Source organism: Tachyglossus aculeatus, chromosome 18 (genome assembly GCF_015852505.1).
Source record: "Tachyglossus aculeatus isolate mTacAcu1 chromosome 18, mTacAcu1.pri, whole genome shotgun sequence".
NCBI classification, from domain to species: Eukaryota; Metazoa; Chordata; class Mammalia; order Monotremata; family Tachyglossidae; genus Tachyglossus; species Tachyglossus aculeatus.
This window is the reverse complement of record NC_052083.1, coordinates 3,110,727-3,134,053: the sequence shown is the minus strand read 5'-3', so window position 1 is coordinate 3,134,053 and position 23,327 is coordinate 3,110,727. Positions and strand designations below refer to the sequence as shown.

General features: G+C 44.3%; 1 protein-coding gene across 1 annotated transcript in view; it reads right to left on the bottom strand.

Moving 5' to 3' along the window:
* The window catches only part of FER1L6 (fer-1 like family member 6), a 69,873-nt gene that overhangs the window by 37,471 nt on the left and 9,075 nt on the right, over positions 1-23,327 (bottom strand). The window contains exons 4-17 of the mRNA XM_038760685.1: positions 22,845-22,933; positions 19,129-19,249; positions 18,606-18,660; positions 18,390-18,521; positions 17,896-17,958; positions 17,122-17,200; positions 15,830-15,986; positions 15,518-15,704; positions 13,648-13,840; positions 12,066-12,400; positions 8,590-8,698; positions 5,999-6,179; positions 2,810-2,930; positions 1,163-1,263 (exon numbers count right to left, since the gene is read on the bottom strand). Of these exons, the coding sequence (XP_038616613.1) occupies positions 1,163-1,263; positions 2,810-2,930; positions 5,999-6,179; positions 8,590-8,698; positions 12,066-12,400; positions 13,648-13,840; positions 15,518-15,704; positions 15,830-15,986; positions 17,122-17,200; positions 17,896-17,958; positions 18,390-18,521; positions 18,606-18,660; positions 19,129-19,249; positions 22,845-22,933 (1,923 nt within the window). The remainder of the gene's footprint in view (positions 1-1,162; positions 1,264-2,809; positions 2,931-5,998; positions 6,180-8,589; positions 8,699-12,065; positions 12,401-13,647; positions 13,841-15,517; positions 15,705-15,829; positions 15,987-17,121; positions 17,201-17,895; positions 17,959-18,389; positions 18,522-18,605; positions 18,661-19,128; positions 19,250-22,844; positions 22,934-23,327) is intronic.

Sequence of the window (23,327 nt, the reverse complement as noted above, 5' to 3'; positions counted from 1 at the left end):
TACTGTGTGCAGAGCACTGTACTAAGCGCTTGAGCACTGTACTAAGTCTCACATCAGTCTTGGCAGCTACTGGATGGGATCCCAGTACCAGTGGTGTCAAATTGGAACGCTTCCATACACACCCAATTCTCCTAAGACACAGGGGTTATTCTTTCCCAAAACCTCACGTTAAGGGAAATACGGGTCATGATACTCACCTGTGTCCAATGCTATGCACACAAATGTTTAAGCACACAAGCTGTTCCTCTTAAAGGGATGCAGCATGGCCTAGTGGATAGAGCATGGGCTGGAATCCCAGCTCTGCCTCTGGTCTACTGTGTAATTTTGGGCAAGTCACTTAACATCTCTATAACTCAGTTACCTCATCTGTAAAATGGGGATTAAAACTCTAAACCCCACGTGGGACAGGGACTCTGTCCAACCTAATTATCTTGTATCTACCCCAGCACTTAAAACAGCACATGACACATTAGTAAGCACTTTTCAAATACCATTATGATTATTCTAAAGCCATGACGACCTGCATCCAATCAAGCTTGCATTGTTGGGTGATTGTACCCTAATTCCCTAACAGCGATCTAGCCAAAACATGTAGTGAGAATATGTGTTCTGGGGAACTATGTATAGTTTGGAACATAGACCGGTCAGTTCAGCATGCAGTTCCTTGAATGGTTACAGTGATCTTCTGTAACAATGACAACACTAGGTCAAAGGTATTGACAGAAATAATTGTGGCCCAGGCTCATTGGTTGCACGGGATAAAGAGGACTCCTCACCCATGTTAGGGAATGAAACAATAGGACTCTCAGAACATCAGAATGGTATTTCAGATGTGCTCTTCTATTTGATATGCTCTGTAGATTACTGCATCTACAAAGGAGAATTTGGGACTAATTTAACAGCCGAGAAATTTCAAAGGACAGGAGCCAACAAACAGGCACAAAATGAATTCCTAAGTTAAATGAAGGTGAAATAAAAATGATTCGGTGTAATATAATCTGAATATTACAAAGGTCCTATTAATCCACAATGGATCTGTGTGGTAATCCCAATAAATATTTTTCTTAAAACCTTAGGAATTCACATAATTAGAGCCAATATGCTGCAGTAGCCTTAACATTACCTTCTTAGGATTAAATAAACCATTTGTCTCTTTGGGTACCTGCTTTGATTGATGAAATCATTGAAAGCAGCCTTTACTTTCTTTTCCGATGCCTCCTCTGAAAATTTGATCAGTTCTTTTGTTTCTTCTATACTTTCTTCCTGAAAACAGAACATGGAGAAAAACAGTCAGTCAATCAATTGCATTTACTGAGTGCTTCCTATGTGCAGAGCACTGTACTAAGTGCTTGGGAGAGTACAATATAACAATATAACAGACACATTACCTGCCCACAACACAGGTTATTCGTTCACTGTGCTGATTTTGCCTTATGAAGAAGATAAGTTCTCTTATCCTCTCTCCGGGTCTGATCTCTGCATTACTTTGCTTCCCAGGGAGGTTGCTGCCATTTTGGAACTCATTAACTAAAGGATCGTGTCTTCTGTCCTCTTCTAAAAGGTCCCACCTTCCACTATCAGAGTGCACTGAACCTCAAGAGTATAGAGCCTTTTTTTCCTTCTCTTGGGCAAGTCATTAACGTCTCTGTGCCCTCACCTGTAAAATAGGGATTAAATATCTATTCTCCCTCCTACTTAGACTGTAAGCCCCATGCAGGATGGGGACCGTGTCCCACCTAATTAACTTGTACCTACCCCAGCACTTAGAACAATGTTTGACACAAAATAATGCTTAACATATACCATAAAAAACCACTTAGAACCAGTGCTTAGAATAGTGCTTAACACATAGTAAGAGCTTAACAAATACCATAATAATAATAATGGTAATAACAACCTGAAACTAAGGGCCTTAGTAGTTAACCAACCGATGGTATTTACTCCACACCTTCTGGTGTAGTGGTAGCAATTTACTAAGTGTCTACTGTATGCAGAGCAAGGAGTATAATGGAATCAGCTGAGGTGACCCTTGTCCTCCAGAAGCTTACAATCTCATGTGGAATTCATAGAACAAACCAAGGCCAAATTTTACATTTTGCCCAAAGGGGAGAACCTGGGAAAAAACCTGGCACTTCAGCTCTAAACTGAAGAGCCTTTAAGATCATTCAGGTTTTAACACTGCAAAAAATTGGGATATTCTCATGACCCTGGACAGGAGGATGTAAACCAAAGAACCACTCCCTCATTCTCCCAAATGAAAATTGGAATCAGGATCCCGGGGGAGGAAAGAGTGATTCCCCAGTAATAAAAAGCAGAAGGATTGTGATATTTGTTAAGTTTATGTGTTTACTACATAGCAAGCCCTGTTCCAAGTGCTGGTGGGGGGGTGGGGGGGGGGGATACAAGATGAACAGATCAGACACAGTTCCTTCCCACATCAGGCTCCCAGTCTAGGAAGGAGGGAGAATAGCTATTTAACCCCAAAATGAGGCCCGGAAAAGTTAAATGATTTATCTGACTTCACACAGCAGGCAAATGTCAGAATCAGGATTGGAACCTAGGACCCCTGATTAATCAATCAATCAATCAGTTGTAATTGAGTGCTTACTGTGTGCAGAGCACTGTACTAAGTGCTTGGGAAGTACAAGTTGGCAACATATAGAGACAGTCCCTACCCAACAGTGGGCTCCTCAGGCCTGCACTCTTTCCACTAGACCATGATTCCCCAATGCTGTGTTCTCCCTCTCCCCTGCATCTCTGCCTCCCACATTCATATTTGAAAAAAACACAGCCAAGCAAAGGCACGTACCAGGTGGTCTGCCATTTTTTCCAGCATATTGGACCAGTGGAGCCTGAAGGTCTGATCTTCCCAGGAGCTGGTCACGTAGACACACGGCTTCTTTGCCTCAAATGGCAAATAGTTGTAGTTCCTGGGGAAACACATGCCATGGCTTCATTAGTTTTAAAATGAGGGTTGGGCCACCCACATACCCAAAGAATCTCTCTGGCTTATTCACGCTCGGCTAAGTATGCTAGGCCAAATTCTCACCTCTAATTCCCCCTAGATTTTAAGCTCCTTGTTGTCAGGGAGTTGTTACCAATTCTAATGTACTGTGCTCTCCCAAACACTTAGTACAGTGTCTGTACACAGCAAGTGCTCAATAAATACCACTAACTGATAAGACAAATTTAATCATCCAGAGATTCCTGACTCAATCAGTGGTATTTACTGAGTGCTTATATGCAGAGCTCTGTAATAAGCACTTGGGAGAGTACAGTACAACAGAATTAGCAGACACGTTCCCTGCTCATAACGAGTTTACAGGCTGGACTTCTAAAGCTGGTGAGGTGTTGAGCCATTTATTAAACTGTCAAAGTAAACTGATGCTCAACAAAGTCTCTAAGTCTGCTTTGGAAGCACAGGAAGATGACTTGGTCAAAAACTCAACCCATTTCAACTTCAGAAGGCTCGATCTCGGTTCAACCCAGAAATTGATAGGTCCAAATAATAACAACAACAACAATAATAATAATAATAATAGTGGTATTTGTTAAGTCCTTACTATGTGCAAAGCACTGTTCTAAGCTCTGGGGGGATACAAGGTGATCAGGTTGTCCCATGGGGGGCTCACAATCTTAATCCCCATTTTACAGATGAGGGTACTGAGGCACAGAGAAGTGAAGAGACTTGCCCAAAGTCACACAGTTGACAATTGGTGGAGCCGGAATTTGAACCCATGACCTCTGACTCCAAAGCCCGTACCCTTTCCACTGAGCCACGCTGCTTCTAGGGGGCTTATTTATATCCATTCTCAGCATTTGTCAAGGAACATATGAAAATTCAACTACTGCATTTTGATTCCACTCCTTGGAAGTATCTTCCTCCTCTCTTAGAATGTAAACTTCTCGTAATAATAATTGTGGTATTTGTTAAGGGCTTAGTAGGTGCCAGGCACGGTATTAATCACTGGGGTGGATACAAACAAATCCGGTTGAACGCAGTCACTTTCCTACAGAAGCACCTACTGGGTGCAAGACACAATACTAAGCAATTGAGAAAGCACAAGAGAAATACAAGGCACATTTGTTAACTACAAGGAGGAGCAGCATGCCTAGTGGATAGAGCATGGAGTCAGAGGACCTGGGATCTAATTCCAGCTCTGCCACTTGTCTATGTGACCTTGGGCAAGTCACTTCACTTCTCTGTGCCTCAGTTCCCTCATTCTGCAAAATGGGGATCCAATACCTGTTCTCCCTTCTACTTAGATCGTGAGCCCAGTGTGAGACCTGATTATCTTGTATCTACCCCAGCGCCTAGTGCTTGGCACATAGTAAGCACTTAACAAATACATTTATTATTAACTATTAATTATTATTGCTATTACTAGACCCTAAAATGTGAAGTCCAAAAGATTCTCTGAAGGCTCTTGCAGGCTTAATATACTGACTACCTAAGTGCTTATAGAAGGTAATGACCTACACCTCAATTGTCTATGTTTGCAAACATTGTTTTGTTAAAAAACCTAGAAAGGAATGTTTCTGAATCAATGAAGCATGTTCAAAAAGACTTCCCAGAGCAAGGAAACTCCTTAACTGCCCTTGAACCAGAAGAATGCAGCTATCCTGCTTCGCTAGAAATGATTAAGACTGTGAGCCCTGTGTAGGACAGAGACTGTGCCGAACCCGATTTGCTTGTATCCACCCTGGTGCTTAGTATGGTGCCTGGCACATAGTAAGCACTTAACTAATACCACAATTATTATTATTATTATTATTATTATATCCACCTCAGAGAGGAAGGCTTCTAATTTTATCTCTAATGAATTGATAATGACAAATTCTATTTCTTGATAGCAAATTGGGTTGATTACTGATCTCTGGATATTGCCTTATATGAACATTTCTGAAACTGCATTTCTGCATATAACTGAATTATAATTCATCAGATTATAATTTAAATCTCAGCCCTACTGCACTTACATACATATCTCTTATTTATTTATACTAATATCTGTTTCCCCCTCTAGACTGTAAGCTCCAGGTGGGAACTTGTCTACCAATCTACCAACTCTGTTGTAATGTACTCTCCCCCTCAGTGCTTTTTATAGTGCTTTACACACAATAAGCACTTAATAAATACCACTGATTCTTTTCACTCTAAAACTATAGGCTTACTTACGGTATAACAGAGTTGGTAGACATATTCTCTGCCCACAACAAGCTTACAGTCTAGAGGGGGATACAGACATGAATATAGATAAATAATGGGAAGCAGCGTGGCTCAGTGGAAAGAGCATGGGCTTTGGAGTCAGAGGTCATGGGTTCAAATCCGGGCTCCGCCAATTGCCAGCTGTGTGACTTTGGGCAAGTCACTTCACTTCTCTGGGCCTCGGTTACCTCATCTGTAAAATGGGGATTAAGACTGTGAGCCCCCCGTGGGACAACCTGATCACCTTGTAACTTCCCCAGCACTTAGAACAGTGCTTTGCACATAGTAAGCACTTAATAAATGCTATCATTATTATTATTATTACATAAATGCTGTGAAGCTGAGGGTGGGGGTGGTGGAGAAAGCGGGCAAATCCGAGAGTAAAGAATAATTCCCTGAATGTGCCTTGAGATGATAAGGTGTTCATGAATAGGTAAGAACAGTTTGAAACTGCTCTGCGACCCGCAGTCAGCACCCATTGTGAACAATGCCGATCGCTCCTTTCAGAGGGTAATAATGATGATAACAATAATAATAATTACTATTATTATTATGGTAGTTGTTAAGCGCTTACTATGTGCCGAGCATTGTTCTTAGTGCTGGGGTTGATACAAGTTAATCAGGTTGGATGCAGACCCGCCCACTCTTTACCGATGAGGTAACTGAGGCCTAGAGAAGTGAAGCTACTTGCCAAAGGTCACACAGCAGACCAGTGGCAGAGTCAGGTTAGACCCCAGATCCTTCTGACTCCCGGGCCCCACTAAGCCCCGCTGCTTCCCCTAAACCCACCTGTTCCCTTCCATCAACAACGGCTTCTCCGGTTGCGTGGTGGAGACCTGCGACAAGGCCTTGTGAGCCGATTCGCCCTGGCCCTCGTGAAGCAGTGGGGTTTTCTCCACGTCAACGCTATCGGCCGACTTCTTCCTATTTCCGTGGTGGGAACCCCCGTCAATGATATTGCCAAAGTTGCCTTCAGAAAGAAAACCCATCGTTAGAGGCTTGAGAGGTGGAGGCCGAAGACAGGATGCCAGGCAGTGAAATGTGCCCTCAGGTAGTGAAGAGGGGGCTCCTTGGTGGTGAACTGCACCCTTGGGTGATAAAAACAGTGCACCTGCATAAACAGGACTCAATTCTCCAACCTCTACCCATGAAACAGTAAAACTCAGGGCTTTGAATGGCTCCTAATGAATACCACAAATATTGTTATTATTTTCCTAAGAGGTCAGCATGGTCACACTGTTGCACTGTCCAAACAGCCGCATTTCAAATAGTGATAGACACAACCATTTACCCTCTTTTCTCTGAAGATTTTAAATTTTTTAATGATGTTTGTTAAGTGCTTACTATAGGTACTGGGATAGAAAAGAGTTTTCTTTTCTAATCCCAGCTCCATCACTTGTCTACTGCATGAACTTGGGCAAGTCATTTATCTTCTCTGTGCCTCAGTTACCTCAACTGTAAAGCTATGAGCCCTATGTGGGACATGGACTGTGTCCAACCTGATTATCTTGTATCTTCCCCAGTGCTTAGTACAGTTCCTGGCATATCGTAAGCACTTAAATACCTCAGTTATTTTTGTCATTATGATCTGCTTCTACTATAGAGGAACAAAGTCATAGACAAGGGTTTACTTATAACATTGTTAATGGCTTCCAGGTATTGATTCCCTGCAATGTAACTGTAAGGAAACTTCTTCTCCTCAGCTCAGGCTGTTTCATCTCATAAACTAATTCCATACGAATACACACACTGCCCAAAGGGGTGAAGGAAAAAAAAAGTCAGCATCCTTTGATGTGCATCCTCATCACCTCCTTCTCCTGTATGGGACAGGGACTGTGTCTCATCTGATTGGATTCCAGTGCTTAGCACAGTGCTTGGCATGTAAGTGTTCACAGACCCCACTTACTGTTATCCACCACCTGCCTAGAACAGAACTGTACACCCTGAGGACAATCAATATACATTTGCTAATCAAAAAAAAGCTATCTGACTACAGAGAAAATGTAAAATTCTCTCAAGAGGAAAATCCAAGAATTAATTAAAGCAGAGTCATTTTGACTGGGTAAAATAAGAATCAATGGCTTTTTCTCAAAAACCTGAAGGATCTTTACAAATTCAGGTAAATCCATCTGCACAGATTTCTTTTCATGTTTTTCTCATTTTCTTCTTTTTAGTCTTCCCTTGCAGAGCCAAGACCAGAAGTCAGCACGAAAATGAAATCTGCATTTTTTAATGGTTTTTGCCAAGCATTTACTATGTGCCGGACACTGTTCTGAGCTCTGGGATAGAGAGATGATCAGCGGGTCAATGGCTGAACTGCTTATGACCCGGAACTACTCATGCAGCCTTGGAAAATCCAGGAGACACAGATCGTCTGCCGAATTTCAGTCCCCCTTTCTAGACTGGTCTAGTAAGCTCGTTATGGGCAGCGACCATGTCCACCAGCCTTGTTGCATTGTACTCTCCCAAGAACTTAGTACAGTTCTCTGCACAAATTAAGTGCTTGATAAATTCCATTAATTGATCCATCTTCATACAGAACAGACAAGAGGACATGACCTCAACACACAGGATGAGATAGTAGATGCTAGGAAGATTTTCCTGAATAGATTCCTGAGGGAAGAGGAAGGAAACTTAATAATGGTAATAACAACAATAATAATTGGCATTTATTAAGCACTTACTGTGTGCCAGGCACCCCATGCTGGGGTGGATACAAGCAAATCAGGTTGGACACAGCACCTGGAATGGTGGCGGGGCTAGGGGAGAGAGGGGAATAGTAACTTTTTGAAGGTAGGGGGATGGACTGGTTGGTGCTTCAAGGACCCTTTCAGTCCTCTGATAATATACCATTCTAAGACCATATTGTTATATTGTACTCTCCCAAGTGCTTAGTACAGTGCTCAGCACACAGTAAATGCTCAATAAATACGATTTACTGACTGAGTCAGAGGACCTGGGTTCTAATCTCAAATCTGTCACTGGTCTGCTGTGTGACTCTAGATGAGTCACTCAACTTCTCTCCATTTCCTCATCTAAAAAATGGGGGATTAAATCCTATTCTGACTGTGAGCTCCACGTGGGGCAGGGACTATGCCTGACCTAATGATCTTGTATCTACTCCTGTGCTTAGGACAGTGCTTGGCACATTGTGAGTGCTTAACAAATACTATAATTAATTGCCATAATGAATTAACACTGAAATTTGGATAAAGTGAAGACAAGACTACCAAATATGGCTTGGAGCCAGGGAGCAAATTTTCGGGGACTTACCTTTTCTCTGAGCAATTACTTGGAACTGTTAGTTGCAACAACACATATCAATAACTCTCACTGCAGAAAAGAGTTTTCTTATCATTCAGATGCTTTGCTAGACTTACCCACAGAAACTTCAAAACTAATTGGCTTATCTCCAATCTTCTTGTCGATCATAGTGGCTTCAAAAAATGCCCCAAAGAGAAGAAAATCTTCATATTTTTCTGGTATAATCTATGGAGACAGACAATAATACACTGAATTGGGTCATTTTCTAAATCCAGACAGTAAGCCTGGGATGTCTGCCTGACAGAAATTTACAGGAAATCAAATCGCTATTTCAGTTTCAAATGGCATGATGACTCAGAAACATATCAGGCAAATTGCCAGACCAAATCAGATGGTTCTGCTGTTCCATTTCAGAACACAATTACAGCTGAAAGAGGGCTTCAATAAGGGTCTCCAACAGGCAGCTTGTGCTCAGAAAGCTAACAGGCCTCCATTCCCACCCAGCCCTGGTGGCTCTGAATCCAGTTAGAGGAGGGGAAGAGAAGTGAGAAGCAAGGGGGTTGGGAAGGAAATAAGGAAGGAAGTGGTTGGGGGTGGGGTGGGGAGAAAAGAGGGTAAGGGAAGGAAAGGGGAAGGAGAAAGTAGAGGAAATAAATTGATGGAATCAGTGGGTAGAAGAGGGAGGGAAGGGAGGTGGATGGGGAGAAGGAAGGGGAGGGAGAAATGGAAGAAAGGAGAAAGAAGTGGAGGAGGAGGGAGAAGGGGAAAAAGAGGGAGAGAAAGAGAGGTAGCAAAGGTTGAGAAGAGGGGGAAGAAGAGAAAGAAGAAGGGAAGGGAGAGGGAGTGGAATGGGCTAACTGTCCCAAGTTCATTGCCTGCAGAGCAGATTAAGGAGGTTAAGGTTCTCCTCCAGTCTCCAAAACAGCAATGTTCCTGGCTTTTCCCTCCCCAGAGATCTTCAGCCTGGACCTGGGGTTCTCACCAGGAGACTGCATTGCTCTGAAGTCGAGAAATGCAGGCAGCAGAGATGGAAACCCATCAGGCCACAGTTGCTCATTGAGGGTGTGTTGAGAGGCCACACGTGGCCCTAGGGCAGAGGGCAGCACTATCACCGGGCCATACCGGCTGCCCACTGGGACGTCCATCTCACCAGCTACGGAGAAGGACAAGGACCTGGGCTAGAGGGAAAATGGTGGCAGCAGAGCCAAGCTGGAGCGCTCGACATGCCCAAAGCCCCACCCATCCCAGGACAGAGGGACAGGGGAGGTAGGAAACCTGAGAAGAATCATCAAGAGAACCTGCTAGAGCCTCAGGGTGTCAGGTGCTCTAAGTACACACTGGTGGAATTTGGTTTTCAGCAGATCATCCTCTGGCCTTGGGAAACAGGGAAGAAAGAATAATCCCAGGGGATATCCAAGGACAAGGGCCAGAAAATTCTATCCCAGTTTAGGGAGTAGAGCAGCCACGTTACAAAGCACTGCACTGAAGGGATAGCTAATGGCTCCACAGCCAAAGGGAATTTTAATTCCTGGTTTATAGTTCCAGTTATCGCATGCCATAGGAAACTGTGCTGAGGTTGACTACAGGGTTGGGGACGTGGTCATTCATAATGGAAATTAAGTAGCTCTGGTCAGAATGGTCCTGCTGCTTGCTCCCTGACACTTTCTGCCCTCTCTCCCCCTTGGTCTGTGTGGGGATTATAGGCAGGAGAGATACACATAATGCAAAAGTTCTGAGCATAATAGAGGACTCCCATCTTTTTGGATGAGTTCAGTGAACGGAATTCCAGTTTAATGCTGGACAGTCCAGTTTTTTAGCTGGTCTGTTCCCTGCCTGGAATGGGTAAGGCACCGCGTGTCTTTAGGTCTGACACGTTGGTAATAATATTTTCAGTGCCTAGAATCTCTCTGCCACGGCTCCTGCTGCCAAGTTCTGCAACTTGCCAGTGGGGCAAAGCAGGTGGGAAGAGTTCAGCACACCTCCAACCCCACCAGAGAACTCTCTCAGGTTTGGAAAAACTCAGTGGTCTTCTGCAAAACTGAGTTGATGCCATCACGCTACACTGCCTGATACGTATAACAACACGTGTCTTAATTTCTGGTATTTTCAAGTGCTTTCAGTGGCCATCTTAATTGTGAACTTTCAGCATTTCTTCTCCCAGCCATGGAACCAAGGAACAATCATGTGACTAGCACATGTTTTCTGAGGGAAAAAAATCCCTTCAAACAGTAAGATGCTTTTATTGATCTGTAGTCATCCCCCAGCTAGTAGGTGGTGGTGACCATGAACAATTTAACTGGTTTCAATTGCCTGTTTACCCTGATTCGTTTAAGTCAAAACCTGAGGGTGATGTTTGGCCTTTTGGCCTCTTACAATCTGAAGGGAATGCTCAGGAAAGCTTGCAAAGGATTCTTGCATGGTAGGAGGGTCAGGGCACTGTGCTAGCATCCTAATTGTGGAGGTATTTGTTAAAGTGCTTACTAGGTGCCAGGCACTTTACTAAGGGCTGGGATGTGTATACAAACAAATCGCGTTGGACACAGTCCCTGTCCCACATGGGGCTCACAGTCTAAATCCCCGTATAAGAGATGAGGTAAATGAGGCACAGAGAAATGAGGTGACTTACCCAAGGTCACACAGTAGACAGGTGGCAGAGCCAGTTCTTGACCCCCAGGCCTGTGCCCTATCCACTTAGGCCATGCTGCTTCATACCTGAGGAAGTAATTGCGATCTCAGGAGAGAGGATGAGTCCCCAAAGAAGGGAATTCTCCCTGAATGCTTTAGGAGTGGGTCCTGTTAGGCTCGTAGTAACCCGCTGGATTTTGCTTTTGGGTTACCAGGCATATTGGAGAATTCCTGGTGTCAACTGGGTAACTTGAATCCCAAGCCATACTCCTTCATCCCCAGACCGCTTCTAGCCTGTCCTACTGAGTGTGCCGGAAATTTATGATCTTGGAAACAATGTTGGTAAGTGTCCACAGCAGCATGAAACTAAGCATGTGCCCTGGTGGCTAGGATTTCAAAGAAATCGGGGGGGCCTAATGAAAATCAGGCCTCAGTACTAATTGAAATGTTTTCTCTGCTGCTTCCTGGATTTTTATTTCTTTTGGAAGCTCTGAGGGGAAATTCCAGGGGCATTTGAAGCAGTGTGGCCTAGTAGAAGGAATACAGGTTTAGGAGACAGAGGACCTGCTCCACCACTTGTCTACTGTGAGGACAAATTGCTTAACTTCTGCGTTTCAGTTACCTCATCTTTAAAATGGGGATTAAGGCTGTGAGCCCCATGTGGGACAGGGACTGTGTCCATCCTGATTAGTTTGTATCTACCCCAGTGCTTAGTACCATGCCTGGCACATAGTAAGCGCTTAACAAATACCACAACAGTAATAGTAGTAGTGCTTTGTGACAGATGGTTCCATTGCTGACATAGAGGACTTTAGGAGAGTGTGATTTGCAGAAGGCTGTGGGGGAAGGCCAACGAGGATTTTGCAGGCTGGAGAGAATTTTTCAGGCCTACTGATTTTGGGAAAGGATTTGCCTCATTTGACTCTTCATCTCCCATAAGAGAATTCTAACACAGATTCCAACAAACCTCAGGAGGCACACTGAAAGGCTCAACTTCGACCTCAGTAGTGTTGGTCTTGTCGGAAGTGGGGTGAGATTTACCCTCCTCATTCTTCGCCGATCCTCGGGGTGACTTTGAGTCCTTGTCTTTGGAGGGCAGCTTGGCGGCCTTCAGAACCTTGGAAAACTTAGATTCTTGCGATCCCCCTGACAGGATCTCCACGGCAATCTCTAGGAGAATCCGGCCCCGGAAAGAGACTCCTTCCCCAAAACCTTCATTCAGATCCTGGTTGTCTGCTAGACTGTGGTTCCTGGGAGAGCCATACAGATTGATCCAAGCTGGTCCAAAAGTAGGAAGAAACCCTATGGAGAACCAGATTTCATTATAATTTTCAATGATAATGTTTTTGGTTAAGTGCTTACCATGTGCTAAGCACTGGGGTAGATACAATACAATCAGGTTTGTCAAAGTCCCTATCCCAAATGGGGTTCACTTTCATTTCATAGATGAGGAAACTGAGGCCCAGAGAAGTGGAGTGACTTTCCCAAGATCCCACAGCAGGTAAGTAGTGGAGTCAGGATTAGAACCCAGGTCTCCTGACTCCCAGTGCTTTGCTCTTTTCTTTAGGCCACGCTACCCTGTTGCTATTCTTCATGGCTTTTAAGCTCCCACTGCTGTTGTAAACACATTTTCATAATGCAAAAGAAAAAAAATTGAGGTCAAACACCAAGAGAAGCAGCACGGCCTAGTGGAAAGAACTCAGGCCTAGGAGTCAGAAGACTTGGTTTCTAATTCTGGCTCTGCCAACTGCTTACTGTGTGACCTTGGGCAAGGCACGTAACTTCTCTGTGCCTCAGTTTCCTCATCTGTACAGTGGGGAGTCAGTATCTGTGTCCAGTCTGATTAACATATCTATTCCAGCATTTAGAACAGTGCTGGACATATAGTAAGCACTTAAATACCATTCAAAAAAAACCCCAAAATATTGGAAAACAGGGGATTACTATGGACCCTTCTCTCTAGTTTATTTGTCTCTGAATTAGTTAAGAATTTGGGGGAGAGGCTGTCTTCTCCTCCCCCATTTCTCCTCTAGATGACTCCCTGAAAGCCTAGGGCCTGAGGTAGCAGCCACCCTAGAAATGAAGTGACAGTGTAATGCACCAACAGAGAAAGAAATTCCCATCTCAAAACCTGAACTAAGAACTTGGCTAGGTTTAGGACCGTCTCTATATGTTGCCAACTTGTACTTACCAAGCGCTTAGTATAGTGCTCTGCACACAGTAAGTGCTCAATAAATACAACAATGAATGAATGAATGAAAGAAGAAACTGACTTGTCGATATTCCGTGTGTGCCATATGAATCATTAATATTTAATGAGCACCTACTATACCTGCAGCATCAAACCAAGTATTTGGGAAGAGTTCAGCAAAAGATTTGCCCTCCCTCCCACCCGCTGCTGTTGAGGAGCTCCCAGCTACTCTGAGTCTCCACCAATGAAATTCTTCTAGAAGTCCAGAGGTCTTGAATGTCAATACTTTATCTATTTCTACTGTGAAACACCAGCATCAACTAGGTTTTATCTGGGAGCTAAAGCCAGTTACATTTACCTTTGTCTCCATCCTGCTCGTTGGAAATTTTCCTCAAGTCGACAAAATGTGCGGCCAGAGCCACATCGTTCACGCTGCCTTCATCCCACACCTGGATTTTAACTCTTCGACATAAGGGAGGGAACATCTCTTTGAAGATGATCTGTTCGTGCCAAATGGGATCTGCACAATTTTTCTGCACTGTGGTTCGACCCTAGGACAAGAGAAGAGCGGGCAGGAACCCCACACTGACCACGATGCTCTCGACTAACTCAGAAACTGCAACTTGGCTGCAACTCAGCCAAAAAGAGTAATACCATCAGTTTTCCTTTAGTAATTATAACTATGGTATATTTATTAAGCTCTTACTATGTGTCAGGTACTCGTTTAAGTGCTAGGGTAGACACAGTTAATCAGGTCAGATACAGTCCCTGTATCATTTTGCTCTGTTGCTCTTGGGAGCAAATGGGCTAACAACTTTAGCAAAGTATTTTTGCTTTGGAAGCAAACATAAGCACATCAGGCAGTCACTTAGATCTCTGGACAGCATATTATATATATATATATATATATTATAAATTACTTTATATTCATTACATTCATATTAATGTCTGTTTCCCTCTCTAGACTAAGCTCGTTAATGGGTAGGAAATGTGACTGCTAATTCTGTTGTACTGTACTCTTCCAAGAGCTTAGTACAGTGCTCTGCTGATAGTAAGCATTCAATAAATAGTAATAATGATGGTATTTGTTATGCGCTTACTATATGCAAAGCAGTTCTAAGCGCTGGGGGGGATACAAGGTGATCAGGTTGTCCCACATGGGGCTCACAGTTTTAATCCCCATTTTACAGATGAGGTAATTGAGGCACTGAGAAATTTAGTGACTTGCCCAAAGTCACGCAGCTGACAAGCGGCGGAGCCGGGATTAGAACTCATGATCTCTGACTCCCAAGCCCGTGCTCTTTCCACTGAGCCATGCTGCTTCTCCAATTGATTGATTGATTGCTACTATTGATTGATTGACAGATTCGGGGTGTTGGAGACTGAGGATTGTCTAATTACTTTAAGCTAAGATTAGCTTGTCTCTTCTTGAGGACCAGGAACATAAAAGATCTTAAATGTTTGAGTTTCGACATTATAGGAAGCAGCATATCTTGGTATTAAAGGGCTTATCTTCACAGCAGATGTTTGGTGACCTAATTCATATCTAATTTAATCCCGTTGCTGGTTGGCTTGTGATGGTGGCCTCTCATCAAACCTCTATTTGCCAACTTTTGGCTTCTGTGAAGTGGATTTCATAGGACCAGCTTCAGTGGTCAGCTGTAAAGGAGTTTAAAGTCCAAGTGCCTCCGTACACTGTAAGCTCCTTGAGGGCAAGGGATCATGTCTACCAAGTCTGTGTATTTACTTTCCCACAGTAAGCGCTCAATAAATATCGTGGATTGATAAGCAGCAAATATGGCCATGCTATTTTTAAAGATACATATTTCTGTGTGTACTTATTCTTTATGGCATAGCTGAATTATGCATATATATATATATATATATATATATATATATATATATATATATATATATATATATGTATACTACCCAGAGATCAAAATAGGGCTTCTTTCTTTGAATGAATATATTGGACTTCTGGTTTAAAGCATATTTGCTCCCAACAAGCTTTGGGTCAGGAACAGAAGGCTTCTTATTCCTTAGTATTAATATGGCCCCTTGTCAATCAATCAATGGTGTTTCTTGAGCACCCAAGTTCCAGGCACTGTACTAAACACTTGGGAGAGCATAAAAGTAGTAATTCACGCTCTTAATGCTCTTCCCCCCTAGTGCCTTTGCAAAACTCCTGGCCTTGGCTTGTTCCAGAGAGTTTGCTTCCTGCTTACCGTCTGACCCGCAAACATGACCTCCACAAACGGATCCACAAGGTCTTTGCCATCTCCTACAAATGCTTTGGTGACATTGGCCATGATACTGGAGTTCATCTTGGGTAGCCCTTCAGCCCTGTAGATCCTCACATAGAATCTGGCCCAAGGCCTCTCCGATGGAAATCCCTTTGGGATCAGAAGGTTCCTACAAGAAAAGAGAAGATAAACCCCCTTCAGAGAGCCTCCATATTGGAAAGACATGGGTGAACGGAAGGAAGGAGAGAACAAAATGGTTTTCACTTGGTCCAAGAAATAGCCATCAAATCTCACTTTTCTATGTGTTCATCAGCAACTGATGTTTTCTGACTGGTAAGTGCTGTGTCTCCTCTCCCAGCAACGCTGATGTCACACTTCAGATAGCCTCTGACTCCTGTTCTAATGTCAGTGGGGTCGGTGAGAAGGGCCCATTTGTCACAGAACTGATGACCTGGAAAACATAGATGATTGGGAATCCAGTGACTGGAGGTAAGAGAATTCCGCTCCAGTCGCAGCTGTATCCAACGATATGGTTCTAGGGGAGAAACTCACAACTCAACCAGGCCCAGACAATTTTATCACCTCCAACTAATGGGAGAATCCTTCCTCCCTTTGTAGAAGAGGGGTGTATCAGAGCTGGCAAGAGCCATGCGAGCAGCAGTGTGGCCTAGGACATGGGCCTGGGAATCAGAAGGACCGAGTTCTAATCCCGGCTCTGCCACTTGTCTTCTGGGGGACCTTGGGCAAGTCACTTAACTTCTCTGTGCTTCAGTTACCTCATCTGTAAAACGGAGATTAAAACTGTGAGCCCAATGTAGGACAGAGACTGTGTCTAACCTGATTAGCATGTACCTAGCCCAACACTTAGCACAGTGCCTGGCACACAGTAGGCATGTCACAAATTCCATTTTTTTTTGAAAGAGAGAGGGCCAAGCATAGGAGTGCTTTTTATGGTCAAGAGAAAGGATTTAATGGCCAGCAAAGAGATAGCCGAATCCTCTCTCCTGGTTCTGATGTAACTTGAACTGAAGGAAATAGCACAGGCCTGGGAATCAGAGGACCTGGGTTCCAATCCCAGATTTGCAATTTGCCCGTTGTGTAACCCTGGGCAAGTTTTTTACTGTTCTATGCCTCAGTTTCCCCCTCTGTAAAATGGGGATCCAATATCTCTTCTCCCTTCTATTTAGAATGTGGCCCCCATGTGGGGCAGGGACTGTGTCCAACCTGATTATTTTGTATCTCCCCCAGTGCTTGGCACATAGTAAGTACTCAAATACCATAACCATTATTTTTATGTACCAGGTGTTGTGTTTTCTCTTCAACAGGAAGAAGCCTCCACTGTGCCATTTCAGTAAGGAACTACAGGATCCCGAAGGCTCTCTTACTTGCCAGTCTTTTGGCCCCATGTTCGATGCTCCCTCTGCCCTCACGGATCTTCACCTCTGCCACAAACTTTCAGGCCACCAACCAGGAACACACTAGAGTGTCCAGCTGGGCTTTAGACATGCCTGCACACGCACACATGCACACACACACACACACACACACACACACCTGTAAGAAACTAAAGAGAGAAAGCAAACCACCTGGTTGGCTGTAAACTGTCCCCACGTCCACTTTGAAGGAGCCAATCATCAGGCTTCCGATGAGCTTGTGGTGCATGACCTGTGCCAGGGCGGAAAGAAGTTAAGAGAGTTTGTCTTCTGGACCATCCAAGCAAGGGAAGGAGAGTCCTGAGGACATCATGCCAACATCTGGAATGGACAAATGAAACCTGCCCAGCCTGCCTGAGCTGGCCCACTCTCCTCTGGAGTCACGGCGGTGCCTGCCACCCGCAGCACGGCGTGATGAGACCACCAGTCCCACTCCCACTCACCTGGGGATGGGAGTGTTTGCCAGAAGCGGCAGATACAATGTGTCCCCCGCTTGTCTCCCCTTCTCCCCAGTTCTCCTCCTTCCTTCTCTTCAGTTTCTTCTTTCCTCCCCACAGCTCTTTCCCACCCTCTTTGACTGTGAACCCTGGCGGGGACAGGGACTGGGTCCAACCTGATTATCCTGTACCTACCCCAGCGTTTAGTGCAATGCTTGGCACATAAGTGCATAAGGGCATCACAATTATTATTTCCCCTTCACTCTTTTCATTTTCTCTTTTCCTTTCCCCTACTTCTCTTTCTCTCCCCTCATTCTTCCCTGTCCTTCTTTCTACTTTCTCTCTCCCCTCCATTTCTCCCTTTCTTTCTACTTTCTTTCTCTCCTCTCTATAACTTTCAGGTGCCCCCAACCCGTCTCCCTCCACAAGGGACAGGTATCTGGCAGATGGCTGACCACAATCCAACCATCCAGAACCTTTAGATACTTACCGAGATTTTGATAATTTTGTCGAACAGATGTACTTGGGGCCCGACGAAGTCGAACACAAAATACTGTGAGAACAAAAGACCTCTGTTAGTCACACTGGGCCAGAAGGCCAAGATTTTCTCCAGGAGCACTAACCAGAGGCTCCTCACTGTGACATCTGATGGTAAGAACATCACTAGCTTGAAGATGAATGGTGTCGAAGACTAGATTTTCAATTTGTTATTAATATCCTCCTGGATGACTTTTTAAGAAGGCAAATCAGATTTCTTACCGAGCCTAAGTCTATTTGACTATTCTAATTTGCACTAGAATATCCACTATTCCACTAACATCTCTGATCCCCCTTTCTCTTAGTATGTGAGCCCGATCTGGGAAAGGGACTATGTCTATGCAATTAACTTGAATCTACCGTAGCATTTAGCCCCGTGCCAGGCACCTAGTAAGCACATAATAACACGATAAATATGATGATAAAAAATGAGCAAGGTGGTCTTACTTCATTGTAAAATGGGCTGTTGGTTCCTTCTTTGACCGAGGTCTGCTTCTTCTCATCCCCGACCTCAATGATCACAACGGGATCGATATTTTCGCCCGCCAGATGCCGGGCTTCGATGATGGTTATGCTGATCTGCGAAGCACAGACAAAGTCTTATTGTGCTAATCTCTACACATACGGTTGGGCTGTTGGAGCGGGGACAGGGACAGGACTTACTTGGTAATTCTGGAACTTGGCTTCCCCGTCATGAGTCTTGGTCACCAGTTTGGATCTGTGGAAAATAAGAAAGGGAGATTTGCTTTGGTAAAGAGACACCTTTTATGCCTGGCAAATCCAATTCGTTCCTGCCATCGGAAGGCTCGTGTGACTAAACGCTTGGGTGCGGGGCCAAACTGAAAAGGTGGCCGATTACCAACAAATCATTCACAAAATAATTGGAACACTCATGTGTTCTTATCAGATCGATCAAATGGAATGTCATTGGTCAACGGAAATATCCCCGTTTGTTTCATGTTGTGATGCTATTAGTGGCTAGGGCTTCTGAAGGACAAGGATATAGTAAACCAAAACTCAGCCCAGGAGGAAAAGGCAGGAAAGGGAGAGAAAAAGTGACAGGGAAAGAAAGACAGAAAAAGATAAAAGCAGAGTCTCAGTCACTGTCTCTCTGATACTCAGGCTCACTCATTCACAGACAACATCACCACATCAGGCTGCATCTTCGGCAATCCTGGGGCTGTACCTTTTCTTCACATAACCCAGAGATGGAGATCCCACGGATGGGTTACTGTTGAGTGGTTCAACACCTCCTTCTCCTTGTCCAGGGGCTGCCTCCTGGGAGCCTTCATTTTCCTTGGGCCCTTCTAGTCAAGGAAGAAAATGGACAGACAGACAGGTATCACCAGCCCACCCTTGATTCCTTCTGACGCCAGGGATAATTCAGTCTGCGGATTATCCAGTCCTCTGGCTTCCCTACTTGCAGCCATTTCAGTGCTCGGGAGCCCTTTGACCAGGCAGATGGTGGTAGTACAGGAAGGATGGGAAATTGCCCAAGTGTTTACGGTGAACAGAGTTAGACATGGTCCCTGTTGCTTAGGGGGTTCACAAAAAGATAAGAAATGCTAAAAAGCATCAAAAGCAAAGACAGCATGGGGATTTAGGCAACACTGATAATAATAATAATAAAAATTATGGGATTTGTTAAGTTCTTAGTATGTACCAGGTACTGTATTAACTCTTACTGTACCAGGATGGGGTGGATACAAGCAAATCGGGTTGGACACAATCCCTATCCCACATACGGCTCACAGTATTAATCCCCATTCTACAGATGAGGGAACTGAAGCTCAGAGAATAATGATAATAATGATACTTGTTAAGCACTTACTATGTGCCAAGCACTGTTCTAAGTGCTTGGGTATGTACAAGTTAATCAGGTTGGATACCATCCCTGTCCCACACGGGGCTCACACTCTTAATCCCCATTTTAAAGATGAGATAACTGAGGCCTAGAGAAGTGAAGTGACTTGCCCTAGGTCAGACAACAGACATGTGGTGGAGTCGGGATTAGAACCCAGGTCCTTCTGAGATCGGGTCAGGCCAAAGAACTTGTCTGTGGGCCCAGGTTTCAACCTGCTCAGTGGTTTTCCTGTTTGGCTGGTGCAGTTCTCCTCGTCCCCCTCCAAACTCTGTAAGCCCTCCTCAGCTCCAGTTTACTTATAGGGAATGGAACTGGATTTCTGGGTTGCTGTGTTTGCTTTGAGCGGCTGAAAACAGAAAGAGCTAGGCAAAGGGAAAGGTGTTAAAATCTTTAAAAAAACATTGAACTTTGGCAAAGCCACTAACCCATCTCTAAGAGGGACTTTCTCTGTTTCTCTTAAAATCCCTCCCTGCCCACCCCTGCCTTTTGCTGAGGGGCCGGAACTCCCAATCTCCACTCATTTCTGATCAGTAGAAAATGGATTCCCCTTCAAGGGGGAAAGTATTCAATCAAACTGAAGGACCTCAATCCTTTCATCAATTGGCTGCTTTATGTAATCCGTGAGGGAGCTCAAGAAGCCAAATCTTCAACTGAATCAACACAGCTCCTGTTGTCATGGCAAACTAAAGACATTTCCCCAAACAAGAGTGCTATTTTGTCCTCAAAACTGTGGTCCCAGCAAAGGTGGGCCAGAGGAGGCTGCTGTCCAGGGGCTCTGGCCTGGGAGAGTTCTGCAGACCTGAGTTCTGGGAGGAACCAACTAATAACCAAAGCACGTTCGACCCAGACCTCCACAGACATTGCCCCGACCCTGCGTCCTGAGGAGGCTCCATGCCAATTAGCCATGGACTTCTTGCTCGACCATCCCTATCCCAGCGCTTAGTCCAGTGATTGACCCATAGGTATTTAATACCTATCTTAATCTCCTCCTCCCCATCCCCCCAGCCCTTCCTCCTTCCCCTCCCCACAGCACTTGTATATATATTTGTACAGATACATTACTCTATTTTACTTGTACATATTTACAATTCTATTTATTTTGTTAATGATGTGCATACAGCTTTAATTCTATTTGTTCTGATGACTTTGACACCTGTCTCCACTTTTTGTTTTGTTCTCTGTCTCCCCCTTCTAGGCTGTGAGCCCGTTGTTGGGTAGGGACCGTCTCTATATGTTACCAACTTGTACTTCCCAAGCACTTAGTAGAGTGCCCTGCACACAGTAAGCGCTCAATAAATACTATTGAATGAATGAATGAATCCCCAGGTGGGGGTTTCAGGAAAGCAAAGGCAGAGCTTCTTCCCAAGAGGGCCTTTCTGTGCATCTAGGGGAAAAGCTCATTGGTAATTTAGGAGATTTATATTAATATCTGTCTCTCTCTCTAAACTGTAAACTCATCATCATCAATCGTATTTATTGAGCGCTTACTGTGTGCAGAGCACTGTACTAAGCGCTTGGGAAGTACAAATTGGCAACATATAGAGACAGTCCCTACCCAACAGTGGGCTCACAGTCTAAATGTGCAGGGAATGTGTCTACCAATTTTGTTGTACTGTACTCTCCCAAGCATTTAGTTCTGTGCTTTGCACACAGTAAGCACTCAATAAATACCACTAAGATGATGACAAGCTCACTGAGGGCTCAGACCAAGTTTTCGGTTTCCTTTGTAGGTTTCTATTGTTACAGGGAAACTCAGAGAACTTGTTGACTCTCCTGCGATCCCACAAAGCTAATGTACAAGGACCTGAGGGACACAGTATGAGATAGCTCTCTTGTTTGGTGGCATGTCAACGTGGCCCTTCCCAACGGTGGAACCAAGCACCGATTACACTAACCTGCCTTGTAGGGACCAGGGGTGTGCCAAACATCGTCCCCAAATGGAAGCAGTGTGGTCTAGTGGATAGACCATGGGACTGGGAATCAAAAGGACCTTGGCTCTAATCCTGGCTCCCCCACGTCTGCTGTGTGACCTCGGGCAACTCACTTCACTTCTCTGAGGGTCAGTTACCTCATCTGTAAAATGGGATTAAGATTTTGAGACCCATGTGGGACACTGTGTCCAACCTGATTCTCTTGTATCTGCTCCAGTACTTAGAAAAGTGCCTGGCATATAGTAAGTGCTTAATAAATACTATTAAAAAAAAAAGGCTGAAGCACTTCATCTAATCTATGGCCCTGCATGGAATTTGGTGGAAACCCAACCGGGATTGAAAGCCAATTGAGCAGTTGTGGATAAGATGTGTCAGGGGCTGCTGAGAGAGAAAAGAATTTGGTAGTAGAAACCTCTTGAATTCTGATACTGTTGCCCTCTCAGACTTAGTCCCCCTCTCTAGCCTCAGGGTTTATGAATTCCAAAGAGAATTACAGCCCCCAAATCACTCATTCGCCATGAATCCAAAATGTAGCCAATATTAAACCCCAACCAATGATACAGTAGAGACTGGCACACCTTTAACCATTTTCTTTTCCTCATTTTTTAAAAATAAATTTGTTTAAATTTTTATGGCATTTGTTAAGCACTTACTATGTGCCAAGTATTGTACTAAGCAGTGGGCTACATACAAGCTAATCGGGTTAGACGGAGCCCATGTCCCACAAGGGGCTCATATCTTAAACCCCATTTTACAGATGAGGTAACTGAGGCCCAGAGAAATGAAGTGACTTGCCTGAGGCAACACAGCAGACAAGTTGCAGAGCCGGAATTAGAACCCAGGTCCTCTTTCCCAATACACTCTAGTAGCAGGCTGAATTAAACCAAAACTCATTTCTTTTCTGCTTAACTGAATCCCAGGTACTTTATTTCAAGACCATTAGGCTTGTGTAAGCCCTGCTTCTATTAAGTGTTAATTAATGTCAATAACCCATCATAGGCTCACTTACTGTGCCTTCTCTATAAGGGTGGGGAAGGAGACACAAAAGACTTTGCCCTGTTCCCTGTTCAACAGGGCCAGGAGAAATGTTGATTTACTGGGCTTTACCTTGGGCGCCTTTATTTGTTAGGGTTAACCCCTTCTCGCCTTTGTTCTTCTTCTTCTTCTTCAGTTTAAGTCCAGTGAGCACTCCCTTTCTGCAAAGAGGATGAAGAGAGTTAGCAATGACAGCACGAGCAAAAAAATGTTCATTCGACCTGTCCATGGGAGTAGTTGGATATCAAGTGGGTTGCCCATGGTCACTTTCTCCTAACAAAATGATAATAATTATGGTATTTGTTAAGTGCTTAGTATGTGCCAAATACTGTTTTAAGAGCTGGGGTAGATAGAAGCTAATCAGGTAGGACACAGTCCCTGTCCCACGTGGGGCTCAGCCTAAGTAAGAGGGAGTAGGACTGAATCCCCATTTTACAGATGAGGAAACTGAGGCACAGAGAAGTGCAGTGACATTCCCAAGGTCACACAACAGACTCGTGGCAGAGTTGGGATTAGAACTCAGGTCCTCCGGCTCCCAGGTGGGTGCCCTTTCTA